Consider the following 16,119-nt stretch of genomic DNA (forward strand, 5'->3'; position numbering starts at 1 on the left):
CGTGTGGGTGCTGCAGCACCCACAGCTCATTTAACCACCCATTTAACCACCCTGTCAGCGCCACTTGGCCCATGGCACCACTGAAACCCATCATCACCACTGGATACTGCCGGGAAATGGGCACTGGAAGAAGAAAAGCAGCACCCCCTGGGCTGGTGCCCTGGGCGGAGGTGTCCATGGCACTGGGATTTTTGGCTCTGGCTGGCCTCTGAGCACACTTCTTTGCAGCACACTCAGCCTACAGCCTCTCCCACGGCTGATAAAGAGCTCGACCTTTATCTTTGGTGACTCACAGCTGCTCCTGTTTCACTTGCCTGTCAAGGGCTGGTTGCCTCCTCCATGGGCAAACTCTTTGAGTGTTGACTAGGGGCAGGGGAAGCACAACCACACCTGCACCCAGAGATCCCCTTTAGCCACAGCTATTCCACCACTTATGGCCCTTTGGTGCCTCACTCGCTGCATCTGCTGCTCCTCTCATGGTGTGAAGCCAGGCTGTAATGATGATGGCTGCTCACAGATGAGGATGAGGATGGCCTGCCCCAAGGGAAGGGCAGCTGCTCAGCGCTGCTGGCACCCAGCACCCTGTTCCCCAGCCTGAACTGCAGGAAGGCGGGTTTATTTTCATTCTCCACAAGCAGTTGCTGCATGTCATCTTGGATCAAGTGATTTCTCATCCAGCAGTAATGAGGGAAGAAAAGAGGAAAAGGCCTTCATCTCGTGAGAAAGCTGGGTACTGGGATGGAGAAGCAGCTGTCCCCGTGGGAGCAGACTGCATTTCTCTGGGAGATAACAGGTTGTGGGTCACTGTAAAAGAGTCCCCTCCACAAACCAGGCTGTGATGGATGATTGCTGGGCAATGAGCTTTTGTCAAGCGTCTGGGACCCCAGGGCAAAGGAAGTGGGAAGGCAGGGAGGAGGTTTGTGCTTGTAGGGGGCTGGCAGGGAGCCTGCAGCGGAATCTTAGCCCCGACCTTCAAAGGGAGGAGGCTGCTGGCTCAGTGCTGACTGTCCCAGCTCCCACCCGGGTGTTTAAAAGGGCAGGTTTAACTTCTCCCTGGGTAAAGGCGACCTTGTTCTCCCATCTGGCACGGGGCTAGGGCGGCTGGCCGGCAGCAGGGGTGACAGCCTGCCCACGCAGCAGCCGCCAGCCAGCTCCAGCTATATCTGCCAGCAGGTGAACTGATCCTTGCTCACAAGGCCCTTGGACCTTGCCCCCTTTCCCTTTTCTTCCCTTTTCTTTTGCCCTTGCCCTCCGTGGAGCCACACTCTGCGAAGTGGCCATAGGGCAGCCCTGGCCACCTGCCTGCCTGTGGCCGCTGGTCTGTGGGCACCGATGGCCTTGGGCAGCCCGGCCATGCCCAGCCAGCAGCTCGGTGGTCCTGGGGCCACCTGGCCCTGCAAGCCAAGGGCAAGCCTGGCAGCGGTGGTTGGGGCAGAGGGAGCGCTGAGGGCGCAGTGCAGCCGCAGAGCCGCCAGCTTTTTGTCTTAATGATTTTTTATCTCTGTCAAGAGGGTCATAAAGCGATTACGTTTTATTGAAACACGATGAGGAAGGACATCCCAGCACATGGAACCAAGTCAAGGCCAAAGCTCCGGCTTCCTGGCTGCCAGAGAGAGCAATAAAACAGAGAGACTCAGCTGGCATCTAGGGCCCTGCAATTATCCCTGCTTCCCAAGGCAGATTTCTACCATGTGCCTCCATTTTTCCCTCTCCAGTCATGCTTTAGGACAGACAGACAAGGTGGTGTCTACAGGAAAAATGAACACGTGAGCTGGGTGGGTCAGTCCCACCTTGGTGCTCACTGTGTGGGGTCATAGGGAAGGTGTTCCTATCACAGGGCAGCTGCCAACTGCTTGGCATAAAATAAAAAAATGAAATAAAATAAAATAAAATAAAATAAAATATAAAACCAGCTCCCAATTGTGGCTCTGCTTTAGCTTTCAGACACTCATGCCATCCCTGCAGCTCCTCCTGCCAACAAGCACCCACTACTTTATCCAGGAGGCGTTTCTGGCTGGTGCAGTATGTGGGGAGGGCTTGGTTTGGCTTCGGAGGGCTTTTTGGGGTTGGGTTTTTGTTGGTTTTTTTTGTTTTGTTTTAAGCTATTTGCTGCCCCTTTGATCTGCTGGCTCTGACACAAAAGAAAAAAAAAAGAAAAATGAAAAAAAAAAAAAAAGAAAAGCTGATTGCAGCTTGCCTGGGGGTGCGGGGGCAAGATCTACAACTGCCAGCAGCGTGGCTGGGAGGCATCTGGCTTCCATCTGCTCCCGCCAGTCAGCCCCCATGAAGACCTCCCAGCCCAGGGGGATGAGGGAGGAGCCCCCCGAAAACACTACTGCACCCCATACCCAGAGATCTCCCTTTGTGCCACTGACAAACTCGAAGGGGGTCGGTCCCCCCTCCCCTGCACCACCACCCCCTTTAATTAAAAATTGAAATCATGTAATTGCCTCTTCATTAAAGCCAATTAAAGCCCGGCTGACAAGGGAGGAGGCGGCACATTTTGCAACTTGCCGCGGAGATGAGAAAGCGCACACCGCAATTACGGTGTCTGTTTGCTCTGCCTTCCCCCAACGTCTTCATCAGGGCTGGCTTTGAAATCGGACCCGCAGTGGGATGGTGCTGGCGGGTGCCTCGCACCCAGCAAACCCCGCGTACTGGTCGGGCTGGGTGCCGGGAGAGGCTGCCGCACATCGCGGTGGGAAAGGGAGGTCGGGCTGCCTCCTCTCCTTCCTCTGTCTCCTCTGTCTCCTCCTGCCCGGCACCCGCAGAGGACGCCAGGTGTGGAGGAAGGAGATGCTCAGGGGGATGAGGGGTGGAGAACAAGACTGAGGGGCAGCATTCCTTGTGCCAAGCTGTGCCAGGGGCTTGCTGGAGCTGGATGACTACTGCAGCTCTGTATTTTGGTCTCCATCTCCCAGGGATGTTTCAAAGTCATGGCCGGCTCTTTGCCAGGGCCAGGAGCACCCACAAAGGTGATCCCCACTGCTGCTTGGTTTGGGAATGGTGCTGACCTCACGCTGCAAGGTGGGGTGAATGTTCAGAGTGCTGCTCCTTCGCTGTCCCCAGCCATAACAGCAATCAGTTCCCAGGGGTTCAGTCCCAGGGTATTTATTTGCAGCCTCTTCGGCCTCACTGGGGGAAAGGGACCGAAACACCTGTTCCCCAGAAGGCACAAGATAAAGCTGGGAGTGGAGGGAATGAGGGCTCTGTCCCTTCTTCTCCTTGGCTGGGAGATCCCAACACCAGCCAAACCATCTTTGTGACCGCAGGAGTTTCCAGCCAAAGCAGCTCCGCCAAGTCTCCGAGTGCAGAGCAGAACACCCGTGGAATGCTGCAGTGCTGCTGCTCCAGATGCCGGCTCCGTGATTTACCCTCGTGCTGCGCGCCTCTGAAACGCCTGAGCAAGCAGCCCTTGCAAACGCTTTGTTGCACACACGCACTTGCCTACGTTTTGACCTGAACTGTGCTTATTAACCTCTGTCTTTTTTTTTTGGTGTAATAACAGTCCAGTGTTCTTTGTAGGCAATCTGTCTTCAAAGATCTCCTTTTTGATCTTTTCATAGGCTAAGCAACAATTCATCCTATATAAATCTCAGATTGAAAGTACATAATTTGTTTTTCCCTGCTTTTTTGAAGCAGTAAGAGATGAAACAGCTCAGGGGAATGTCAGCAGCAGTTATATCTTAATTGTTTTTTCTCTGCATCAAAACGCCTTGAACTATTCCCTTGTGTGCAGGAGCTCTGCATGACCTCTACAGCAAGTGCTGTAACTCCCCATGCAAGTTATATCCCATTGCCGACTTCAGCAGTTGGCTTTGGTAGGAGCTCCAATACTCACTTTTCACCCAACCTTCCTTCTCTCACGCTCTTTCTGTTCAGGCAAATCAAAGAGTTTGGAATGTGCCTTAAGTCAGGAGCATGAAAAGGAAAAAGGAAGACCAGATAGTTGGGTTAAGTAAAAAAAAGCAAAAAAAAAAAACCCAACCTCCTTCTGAGTGTGACCTTAACAGAGCTGATCAAATAGACATTGCTGCAAACACCTAAGCAAGTTCTCCTTTATCCCTAAAAGGTGGATTTGAAAACCAGAGTGAATTTACTTTGTAGAAAGATCAGTTTAACAGCTCACTATTTGTGAGTGCAAATTATTTGCATCAATGATAGACCAGACCATCCATTGCTGTTTGGTTTCTGCCCCAAACAGGGGCAAATTATTATTTTTTTTGTTCCACCCTTTGGGTCATGATGAATAATGAGTAAATTCATTTTCTTACTGTTTCCATTCTCTTCAGCCCTTTTTCTCAACCTGGGGTGGGTCTAGTATGGGTTATGTCCACCTTGCAGATGCTGGGGGCAAGCAGGGACGCAGGGGTGAGCCAGCAAGAGGCCACAGCATCAGTGGCGATGCTCTTTTGGGAAAGGAAGCTTTGCTGGGAGGGATCCTTTTTGCAGTGGGGGACTGTTACCAGGGAAGCTCACAGAAGGCAGGAGGCTGTGAGGAGCAGAGCTGGCAACTGCAGCACAGGCTCACTGGGTTGTATTAACCTGGTTTGGCATCCCCACACGGTGTCCAAATTCCCACGGTAAAATCCAGAGGGTAAGGCAGCTTGTGCAAGAGGCGAGCACTGCTGGGTGGAGCGAGCGTTTTCGCTTGTGTAATGGTGAGGTGAACAAGCAGAGAGGAAAGCCAGTCTGGAAACAAAAGCTGGCACTTGACAAACTGCTCAGTCTTCATTCACATGATGCCTCATTAACAGTGCACAGGCTTGGATTTTTTTTTTTTCTTTTCCCCCCCTTTTCTTTTTCTTGGATGCTTGTCAAAACCAGAGTGACTTAGGGCATCTATTGTTTAGGATTCATGGCCCTGGACTGTGAGAGGCTGGTGGTATTTAGGACAGCAATATGAGCAAATGGAAAAAAAAATCTTCCTGCTATTAGTGTGATGACTGTAAACCATTTGGGACAGGGAGAATGAAGGTTCTTCCATGCACAGGTCGCAGCTACTGCAACAGAGCTGTTTGCACACAGATTTGTAGTGAAAAACATGGAAAACAAAGGTAAAAACTGTGAGGACTTCAGCTCCAGGGGAGGAGTCCTGAACAGATATTGACACAGCTCCCCATGGACTATAATTGGAGAATAATATAGGTATCTATCCTTGAGAGGAGGCAGAGGATAAAGAAGCATGAATGCAGCACTCTTTTTTTTTTATACATTGCCATTTATCATAGACTCAGAATGGTTTGGGTTTGAAGGGACTTTAAGGACCATCTCATTCCAAGCCCCTGCCATGAGCACTAGACCAGGTTACTCAGAGCCCCATCCAACCTGGCCTTGAACACTGCCAGGGATGGGACATCCACAATTTCTCTGGGCAACCTGTTGCAATGCCTCAGCACCCTCACAGTAAGGAATTTTCTCCTTATAGCTAATCTAAACCTGCTCTTTCAGTTTGAAGCCACTGTCTCTTGTTCTATGTCTTGTAAATAGTCCCTCTGCATCTTTCCTGTAGGCTCAACTGGAAAGGCTGTTTGCTGAGCTAGAACTGTGTCCAGCAGGGCTGGAGCAAAGATGCTTCAGAAAGAGGTGCACATTTCAAGCACAATTTCATGAGGTTGTGGTACCTCAGTGCAACGTCAGGCAGCCGGGCTGCGTGTCACATCTTGAACTCACCTCTGCATCACCGAGCTCACAGGGAGCAAGCAATTTCCTTGTGCTGAACTAGTCTGACCTCTTCTTACATGTCCCTCTGCAGTGTGGGGCTCCTCTGGACTGCGCTGTGCTGAGCTGGCTTCCCAGCAAGACCTCATTTGCTTGAGGAACTGCCGGCAAGGCAGCATTTAACTGAGCGTGAATCTATTACAAGTCTCCTTTATTTTAAAACAGGAAAAGCTTGTTTAATGAGGAGAGTGGAAACATACAGAGACCATCTTAATTTTTCCACTTACCACAACTCCTAACCAAATAACAAACCCCAAATAACTGAACATACTGAAATTGAACTGAGAGCTGTTATCCCAAATACCAAACTTTCAGGAAGGTACTGATGCTGTGCTTGAAGACTCCTGAGAAACCACAGGCTGTCCCTGAGTTTCAGCTGGCAGCAGACTATTTGCCATTTGTTCCTGTATCAGATAGGGCAGCAGGACAGTACCTCCAAGGCTCTCTTCCTAGACAACCCAGGCACTGAGAGGCTGTTAATCATGCTGCATCCTGAGCAGGCAACATGCCAGATGAATTTCTCTTGGAGTGTTTCCACCAGCTGCTTCAACTTTCAGGCCCAGAACTGGCATTTTTTCCTCCATCAAATGAGAAGCCACCAACATGAAGGCTGCATCACCAAAGCATGTTCCCATGGACTGAACTTCAGGGTTTTTATCAGGGTGCTGAGATGGCAATCAGGCATGGATGCACATAGACTTTTCACTATCACTTCACCATTTAAAAAAATTCCCACTAGCTCTGCATGGGGAGTTCGTGTATTTGTCTCAAGGCCCAGTCTTCAAAACACACCAATATTAAAAAAACCCCCTTCCATTCAAACAATAACTTGTGGGTTTTTTGCACACCCACACTCCTTGTATTTACCATCCAGCCTGGATTTATCTGGCCATGACATTCTGCCCACCACCTCATCAGTTCTTCATACTCTGTTCTGTTAGAGGAAGGAGCTGTACAGGTACCAGTTTGTTTCCTGTAGACAAAGTCTGTAAGTGAAAACAGAGAAGTCTAAGAATTGCTCATCTCTGCCCTTATCAGTGAGATCTTCAAGGGGAAGAGCACGGCTGGGTTTTGACAAGATCTGTTTTCTGTTAGGCTGTGTCAACCAGCATTAACTCTGCTTGAATGAATCCCAGCTCAGTTTTCCCATCGCTTTCCCTAGGATGAACATCTTGCTAGGCAGCTTCATTACCCACCCATCTCATTTGGCTCCCTAGATGCTGGCACATTTGCTCCACATGTTCTGGAATTTCCCGTTTTCTCAAAATTAAAGTCAGCCTTTCAGGATTCATGCGCATAAATTACTTTGGTGTGCTAATTTGCAGATGTTTATCTCCAGGTAGTAGCACTCCCCTTTAACCATATAGAGGAAAGTACTGCTCGAGGATGGGGAACTATTATTCAGTTTCTTCCAATATAAAGAGAAACAAACCAGGTCAAATCTCGCTATTTGAAGTCCCTGACACTGTGCTGAGCCAGTCTGTGCATGGGTAAGCTCCATTCGTTATTCCCGCCCTTGTAAGACATGTCTTCACACTGCTCTCCTTGCCTGCCATAGTCAGAGCAGCAGGTTACAAAATCTCATTTTTAAAATAAAGCCCAGAACCTATCCCTATTTCTGCCTTCTTTCCTCATTCCTGCCTTAACACTATGGCACCTGAGCATTAGTGTTACATTTTCTGACTCTGAGGTCAGATGTGGGAGTACTTTCCCATTCATAAACCTGTTTGGCCCCCAGCACCTCATTCAATCCCTGACCAAAGTGCACGGATCACGTGGAATCTTGTAATGATGCTGCCTCCCTAAAAACCCCAACTCCTACAAAAGATGCCAGACTGTTTGCTTGCAAATTGAGCAAGTTTGTTCTGATTTACATCAAAGAACTGTGCACTGCAGTATTTACAAGGGCTCCTGTTTTGGCTTTTGGCAAAGGCAGATGTTGAGCCAGGAGCTGTATGGCCAAACAGCTGGAATGTGCTGTGTTAAACACTCCACCATTCACAACGAGATGTGCATTTCTCCTGGGAAGCATTAGGGACCAGACAGGCACCACCAATCATGTTTCACAACTTTAATAGAATATTCTATCTATTCTGTACAAATTGAAAACACTGTATTAAGTTACAAATGTGTAAGGTAAGGCTGGAGCACTCTACATGCCTGGTCACAGTGTTGATACAGCTGCTATTCAACTGCTGCCAGAGGTTGGCAATGGATGCTGAAACTAGAAATGTGTACCTTAAGTGCCACACAACAACAAAAGGTAGTTTTGAAGACTTCAGAACTTTAAATAAAACAAATTGTGGAATGGAATAATTTCAGTGTTGCAAGTAAGACACCCAAACTTCAGATTTATTGAACTGATTCACTCTGATAAGTTTCCGTGTTCATAGTGAAAGGTCCTTTCATGCTGGACACTAAGCAATAAGACTACTGGAAATTGTCTGGTTCTTTGGCTGCAACCCACTTCCACCAACAGCAACAGTTTGGCCTTTGCATTTTGATCTTCATCCAGAAGAGTTGTCATTTTGATGTGAGTTTGTTTCTTCTGTCTAGACTACTACATTGAGACCACTTTGAATTACCTGTTTTACAAGTACCCATATTGTATGCAAAAGAGGAAGAAGATTTTTCAAGTATATTAAAAACTATTAAAAAGCACTAATTCTGTCAAAGTACTTACAAACATGAATAAATAAATAGTAAGATGAACAACTAAGTCTCAAATATGACACCCTCTTCAATGAAGTAAAATTACTTCAACTCAACTGGTTGTACTGAGATAATAAATATGACATTTAAAGCTGCTCAAGCACTAGTTCAATTTGTAGGTTGCGAGAAACATTAAAAAAGGGGGGAGGGAACTAGCAAAAAAGTCATATTGCTCTATCTGTTTCAGCTACCATACATGTAATCCATTTACTTTAGCTTCTCAGCACATTGCTATTCCACGATTTTCAATGTTTAACAAGAAAATGGATAATCCTCACATGGTAGTCTGGACTATTCCCCTATGCGTAGGGCAAAAGGCTCTAAAGGCCTATTGACATACTGAGCTACAGTGTACCAACGGCTGTAGAGTGTGCTTTATTTAAACCTCAGATTTCCCAAATGCATTGAAGTTGCCACTGTACATGTTAAGCAATAAAGTTAGTGAAAATCATGCATTTTAAAACAAATTAATTTTAAGCATTGTTAATAAGATTGTGCTGCAGCAATAAAATATCCTGAACTGCAGGCCAGGTATCCAACTATTTGTTACAAGTTGTTCAAATATCACTTCCAAGTGGTATTTCCTTATTACTGTTGTTTGCATTCAGCAGGTTGGCTGGACTCTTTCTGTATAAAAGGAAAAAAAGAAAATAACCAGTTAAAAATCAAATTGGCATAAAAGAAAACACTCCAACAAATAAACAGAAACTGGCTATGCAGTTCTGAATTAACTAGATATCACTAGCATGTACAAAAATGCTACATGCAAACTCAAGCTACATTATAAAGGTCCAACAGAGTCACCACATTTACTGGGTTTCCCCTTGCCCCCAGCTGCTTGGTACCCCGTAATTTTTAATCTTCTTTTGTGCTGTTAACACTGCATCCTGTAGACCAAGGTTCACACAAACAAGAAAGCAAACCACCACCTACTCCCCCCAACCACAGGCTCTATTTGACTTCCAGCCCTCTTAAACAATTTTAACAACCAGCTGCCACCTCCTCCAGCTCTGAGGAGGGAGGAAGGCAGGCTGCTTATTCTGTAGCACGTCTGAGTTTTTCCTTAGGAGCCTTGCCCTTTCTGCTAAGGTGATAAAAATGTAATTAATGTGTTGATTTCTGCTAGGTTCTGCATCACCAGCAGGTAACTATTCAACAATTTAACACTGGGCAAGAACTCCATATGTTAATCTGAATATGTAAAAGTAGAAACACCTTCATTAGGTAGTAAAACAACTTCCCCTTTGGCAAAAGGAAGTGTATTTGGGAATGAGAACAAGTACTCAAACAGCTAAAAACTTCAGATTTACACTGCACTTCTTGCTTTTTTTTGCAATGTAAAACAGCATTCTTAGAAAGCAGAATTTATTCAGTGAATTTCCACTTTGCTTCTCCCCTTATCATTCTTAATATAGTTTATTATACACAAACAGCAGTAACAGAATCCTGCTGAACTCTAATAAAGAAAAATATAGGTATAAAACACAACACCCAGAACATCACTCATGCAAAGTAAGATGTTTCTTAGTTACTATCCTAAAGAGGAGGTTTATGTGTTATAAAAGATGTACTCATGCCAAAGTTCAGTATACATCAAGTAACCAAGAGCTAAGACAACTGACGCATTTTGCCTCTAGTGAGGAAGAATAGGTGCAACTAATTTAAACTTCCTTATCATGAAGTTTGCCCTTGATAATCTGCACTAAATCCAGGATATTTTTCTGTTCCTCACCTAAACTGCTTTAGGGTCAGAGTGGTCACTATCATTCCCACTGCAAGTCAGGATTAAGGCCAAATGCACAGATGTGTCTGAGACCATTCAGATTTCCTCCTTGTGGTATTCCTCCCCCAGCAACCTGGCTAACTTTACCTTTGTTCTCTCTCATCTGCCTGAAGTTCCAAGTAACATTGATGTGAATTAAACTGCACTGATTGGGGACTAAATACAGGAAAAGGGATATGTTTGCACAGAACACAAAATTAGCATTCTTGCTCTTGAATTAAAATTTAACTGCCACTGGTAGTACATTGCATGCTATTTGTTTTTTTAGGGGCAGGCAAAACCCAGCAGCATGTTACCAAAAGTTTTCTAAAGGTCTGTATTTTTCTTTTAACTGCTTGGTATTTAAACATGCCCAGAGCAGTGTGAAGCATCACTTCCTCTCCCTCCCTGCATTCTGGATAAGAGCCACGATAAAATAACAAACTATTTAAAATGCTATTTAAAACGCACTTAAAAATCTTTCCATCTCCCTCCTTCCTTCCTAGTCACCTGGTATATTTAGATCAAGGCACACATAGGTTGACCACTGCAACCATTTCCGCCAAATTTTAATGATCAACCAAAACACTTGTTATATTTTCTAATAAACTTCATTATCTTTTCCTTATTTCTGTAAACACTTAAAACATATTTATTGCATGTAACTGTTTATCCTGTAAAAACTGAGTCACAGAGATCACAAAGTTCCTTTTTAAGGACCTTTCAGTGTTGATTACTGCTCTCAGATAAAAAAAAAATAAATACAGTTTGAGGGGTTCCCGGATCTGAGTCAGCTACTGGAGGATTTTGAGACAAATATGGCTATTTTATGCTATTTTTAGCTTACACTTGAGGGTGTATCTGTGTTGGCCAAACAAAATGTTTAAGCAGGCCCTAAGTATCAAGGCAGTATTTCAGACCCAGACTCCAACATAACCCATATTCTCCCACCATTCTAACACACAGCACGGCCCTTTCTGAGGAAGCCAGCACATGAGCTCCACGCTGCCTACAGCTACCTTCAGCCTCATGCAAAGCATCTCACAGCCTAATCCCAGAGGACACCAGCACAAAGAGACCACAACTCCCTTCCAGTTACAGCTGCTCCAGCAGGCACAATGCACACTGAAACTCATCTCTGGCCTCTGCTAGCTCTGGTATCAGGGGGCCAGACCCCAAGCTGTGAGTGTGATGGAGAGCTGACATCCACACTCCCTCAGGCTGGGCTTTAAAGCCTGAGCCTGATCTCCCTGCAGAGCCCAGACTTGGTGACACTGGGTCAACCAATCACTATCACTGATCTGCCTTAGCCCCTGTGCCATTTATCACCCCATCCCGGCAAGATTTCCATTTATACTCTACTTCCCTAAATTAATTCCCCATGGTATCTTAGAAAGGTAGTGAAGTGCATCAGCCAGGCAATAAAGACCAAAGAGACTTCAACTGGCAAAGACAAGGAGGAATTGCATCTTATTTTAAAATAAATTTAACAGTAAACACACATACTGAAGATCACTACCAGGGCTACAGAGACAAGAATTCTTCTTGTTGTAAACAGATTCTCTACAGTAACCATAAACAGACTTAAGTTCATCTTAAAATTGGTAGAATTTTAAAATTTTTATAACTTTAAAGTATTTCATATTTACTTATTCTGTGCAAGGAGTTTAAACTACTCTGGGCCTTTAATTTCAGTTTGAGATGCCATTCTAGTGGATATGAACAAGCTGAGTGAGACTCCCCCTATTTTTTCTCTTTTGCTAACAAAAATCAATATAAAGCTTTTTGTTACTGCCACTCATTTATTGCATCACTTGCTCAGAATTAAAAATTTCCCCTAAAATTTGCAAGAACAGAGGGCTAAAACAGAAGAAAAACAGGTCTGAGTTAATACTGCTTTCATGACTTTCCTACACAAACCCCACCATGTCTACTCATCCAGTTAAGCTGGTATCCTAGAGGATGGGGATGCAAGTCCAAAATACCAATACCACTTATTTTAGCAATTTTGTTTTTCAAAACAGAGCCTGCTGAAGAAAACACTGAATTTCTATTAGTATTCAGTGTTTATACACACTAGGCAAGATACATTCCTAGGTGATTCAAAGAGCAATCAAGTCTCTATCTCCTTACTTTTCCAATTTAGTTTTTGGGAAGCTTTCCATCTGCTAAAGTAGCCATGCAGGAACAGGCAGATCATCAAGATCTCATCTGACCGCCCAAGAACTCTGCTGCCAACAGCGGGAACAAAGCAGGCAGCAGGCACTAAACCTGATGTCCTTTCCAGTGGAGAAGGTAGAAAGCCCTTCTGAAACAACTTTAATGAAATAGTCCAATCATAGGACCTAAAGCTGAACCTTATCTTTATTTCCTATTCTATGTTACTGAATGAGAAAAAGCAAGGATATCAAATATATACACAGGATGTAAACCCAGAGCTAACTGGAGTTAAGTAAGCAACCCTAACCCTAACCTAAACTGCCTTCTTCCACAACTGGTTCTGGAAATGAATTTGCTGCTGACAGGTCCTGCCACTATAACTCAGAAGACAAAGCTCCTTGAAGCCCATGCAGTCTCACACACAGCAGCTCTTTTGCTCATGATTCAAACCAGCACTCTGCATTACCCTGTCAGCTACTTCTCAATTTAAGCACAGCCTCAGTAAGGTGAAATAAAGGCAGCTAAAGGAATGTGATATGCAAGCACATAGAAAAATACAGTAGACAAAACAAACTACATTGTCCAGTTTTGTAGCAACTTCTGAAGCTACTTCAAATCATCTGACTGCTCAGTCATCCAAAGCCACAACTTATATATGGCACAAGTGCTTTGTGTAAGAGATGATAATGATCTGGTTGTATCTGAACAACTCAAATGTACTTAAAACTCACAGGAAGGAAGGAGGAAAAGTTAACAAAGCAGAAAGTGTTGACATGCAGCAAATGTACTACAACAATAAAGGAGGAGGTAGTATGGAAATGACTGAAAAGGAGAAACTGGATTTGAAAGGAAAACAGACCAATTATTTTTGTGTACGTGAAAAAGAAAACTATTCTAGGTAAGAATAGCAGGGGGTGGGAACTAAAAGGCAAAGAAAGGCAAGGAACAAGGAGAAACAGGACCAGAAAATGGCATGAGCAGGAGAAAGAATAGAAAACAGGACCTGGGGTATGAATGTCAAAGGACAAAATAAAAGAATTCCAAGTTGACTTGAAAAACTGGAGCCAGTGGCTGACAATTTTTAACCATAGGGAGGGAACACAGCTGTGTGAGAGACTGCAGCAGGACAACAGACAAGCCACTGTGACAAACGGATGTTCTGCTACTGCAGGTGAACCACCCGCACCAAAAACCAACACAGAAGCACAGCTCCATTTTGAGTTTAACAAAGGCAAAGAAGGGCATTATCTATGCAGAGGGAATGAGCTGGAAGGATTATAGCTTCTTCTAAATAATTAAAATAAAAGGACAGAAGCCTAAATGTGGGGGGGGTTGGGGGAAGGGCAGGTGGGGGAAAGAAGTATGGAGGCTGTTGCAGGCATTGTTCTCTGTGAGGAATGGGATGGAAGGTGAAAGATGACAGTATCCAACAAAGAACTTTTCCTTTCTTCTTTTAAATAAAGAGACAGATGAGCAGAAGAACAATATCTGTGCAGAATCATGAGATCAAGAAAAGGCTTCTAAGAGTGACTGCCTGCCTTTATCAGGCAGCATAAATAAGATGCTGGAAAAGTCATACTAAGTAAGCTGATGTTACAAGATTTTAAGAAGAGCAGAGAAGATATTTAAGAAATAATTTGCAAGTGCATTAGAAACAGTAAAGAGATGCAACACCAAACCAGAAACAAGGAAAAATGAAGTCTGACAAGTCTCAGTATCTTTTATCATGTGTATATGAAATACAGTTTGATTGCTACAAAGGCAAAACAGAAAGTGTGCCAGGAAGGCAGAGTGTCATTCTGAAAAATCTACTTTAATTATATTATTTAAAGGCACTCATCTCTACACCCATTTCTTTCTATTTTTTACTAATAAAACCTAAACTCTGAAGTCACCATTCCCCCATTTCTTTTCCCCATACAAGGAAAAAAAAAACAAAACAAAACAGAAAACCCTAGAAAACAAACCACATTGCATGACTACAAATGGGACTCTTGGAAGTTACGTATGAATGGAATTCCACCTTACCTAGAAATGTATGAATGATAAACAGACTTATATTACACCTAAATGGGAAAAAATTGAAAGGAACTGTCAGCATGGATGAAAAGTGAAATGTACAAAATAATACAGGAGGCAACAACCATAACCTTCCAAGATAACTTAAACTTTTTTTCCCTACAGAATACCAGATCCTCTAGAAGCATATTTGATACTTCACACAAACATATGTTGATATAGAACTAGCACTGTTTCTCAGCTGTCCAACTTTTTCCCATAACAGGTACACCACTGCATCTTGATCCTACAGAGCAGTCAGAATATTGATTTCTGCCCATCTAACCCTGTTTGATCGATCTTTGTACAAGACAGACTTTCTTTAGTATACAGAATTTATCATTAAAGAAAACCAAACTTGATGCTTGATAGTGACAAAAAGCATTTACTAATGATACGATGATGTGCATAAAACTACACCAGAAGAATGACATGTCAAGCTGCTGTTAAGACTTTCATCCAAAGATCAAGCAGTTTTGCATGCCTTTCATTTGTTCATCTGTCTTTATAAAAAATTGAAAGCTGATGTTTTAAGAACTAAATGAACACAAGTCTGTCATCACTATGCCAGCTTCACCAAATATAAGTGTTTACCATGACTGAAGAACTGAGAAATACCTGTCAGAAGGAACACTAACCCTTCAAGGCTGAATTTTAAGCCAGGTATCATAAAATTTAAAATTCAAAGTTGAGGACTGATTTTTTTTTTTGATTTCTAACCAAGTACAGACGTGGAGTCTAACCTGCAGCCATCAGGACAACGATAAAGAACAATTCTAAGGAAAAGAAAATAAACAAACAAGCTAGTTGAGATTTGTCAGACTAATTCTAACTTGAAGTCCAGCCAAAGAACATATGAATATGACCTTTCTAAAGGAAAACTATATATCAGCACTACACAGAGATGCCATTAAGATGCAGAGGCACACAGTTTGGAAATTATCTTAGTGCAGGTTGTTGGAAGTCAAAACCTACATTTTCTCAACTGACAGAAACATTAACTTCTTTTTTAAGAGCAATTTGAGTGCTGAAGATAATGAAAACACTGCAGAGTCAGAAGTTAGGGTGTTTTTGGGAGTTTCAAAATATTTATTGATCTCTTCACAAACTATTATACCCTTAGCTACACTGCTCATAATTACAGTCTGTGTTATGACTAAGCATACAAAGTCCTTACCTTAGGATCACTCTCTGCATCTTCCTCCTCTTCTCCCTCCTCTTCCCCCTCCAACTCCTATGACAAAATAGAGATAAACTAACAGAAATTAAAACAGGTTAAAAGTGCAACTTTTTGTAATGGATAAAAAGCAAAGTAGCAGATTAAGTTATCACTGTATTCCAGAGTGTTTCAGATGTCAACATCGGGCTGATTTAAAAGAATTCCAAGTTTTAAATGCAAAATCTTCAAAAGATTATATAAAGGTTTCACTATGTCTTAAGGCAGCCTTCCTGTGTAAGCTGCTGCTGCAGTCCCACAGCAATTTTAAAACTTCTACCTAACAAATTATTTGGAATTTTATTCTGGTAATAGGTATATATGTCTGATTTTGTTCTTTGTTTCGGTCTCCCTCCAAAGAGCGTTTATTTAGATTACTGTGGACAGGCTATGCATTCCTGTGCAGGATTTTTGCACTCAGTTTTACACACAACCACATCCAAGTGATAACATCTGGCACTGGAGACTGATGAAAAAATACACATACACA

At 43.6% G+C, this 16,119-nt stretch overlaps 1 protein-coding gene across 4 annotated transcripts in view; it reads right to left on the reverse strand.

Moving 5' to 3' along the window:
• Nucleotides 1-7,777: 7,777 nt before the first annotated feature.
• The window catches only part of NAP1L4 (nucleosome assembly protein 1 like 4), a 28,309-nt gene continuing 19,967 nt past the window's right edge, over nucleotides 7,778-16,119 (reverse strand). The window contains exons 14-16 of one of the 4 annotated variants that reach the window (XR_004240690.1): nucleotides 15,591-15,668; nucleotides 14,384-14,421; nucleotides 7,778-9,060 (exon numbers count right to left, since the gene is read on the reverse strand). Coding sequence is in view for 2 of the 4 variants with exons in the window: in XM_032111553.1 (XP_031967444.1) it covers nucleotides 9,022-9,060; nucleotides 15,591-15,647 (96 nt within the window). In the remaining 2 variants the exon portion in view is untranslated. The remainder of the gene's footprint in view (nucleotides 9,061-14,383; nucleotides 14,422-15,590; nucleotides 15,669-16,119) is intronic. The other 3 variants (XM_032111554.1, XR_004240689.1, XM_032111553.1) reach the window with 3 other exon arrangements.

The sequence above is a fragment of the Corvus moneduloides genome, chromosome 6 (genome assembly GCF_009650955.1).
Source record: "Corvus moneduloides isolate bCorMon1 chromosome 6, bCorMon1.pri, whole genome shotgun sequence".
In the NCBI taxonomy this organism is placed as follows: Eukaryota; Metazoa; Chordata; class Aves; order Passeriformes; family Corvidae; genus Corvus; species Corvus moneduloides.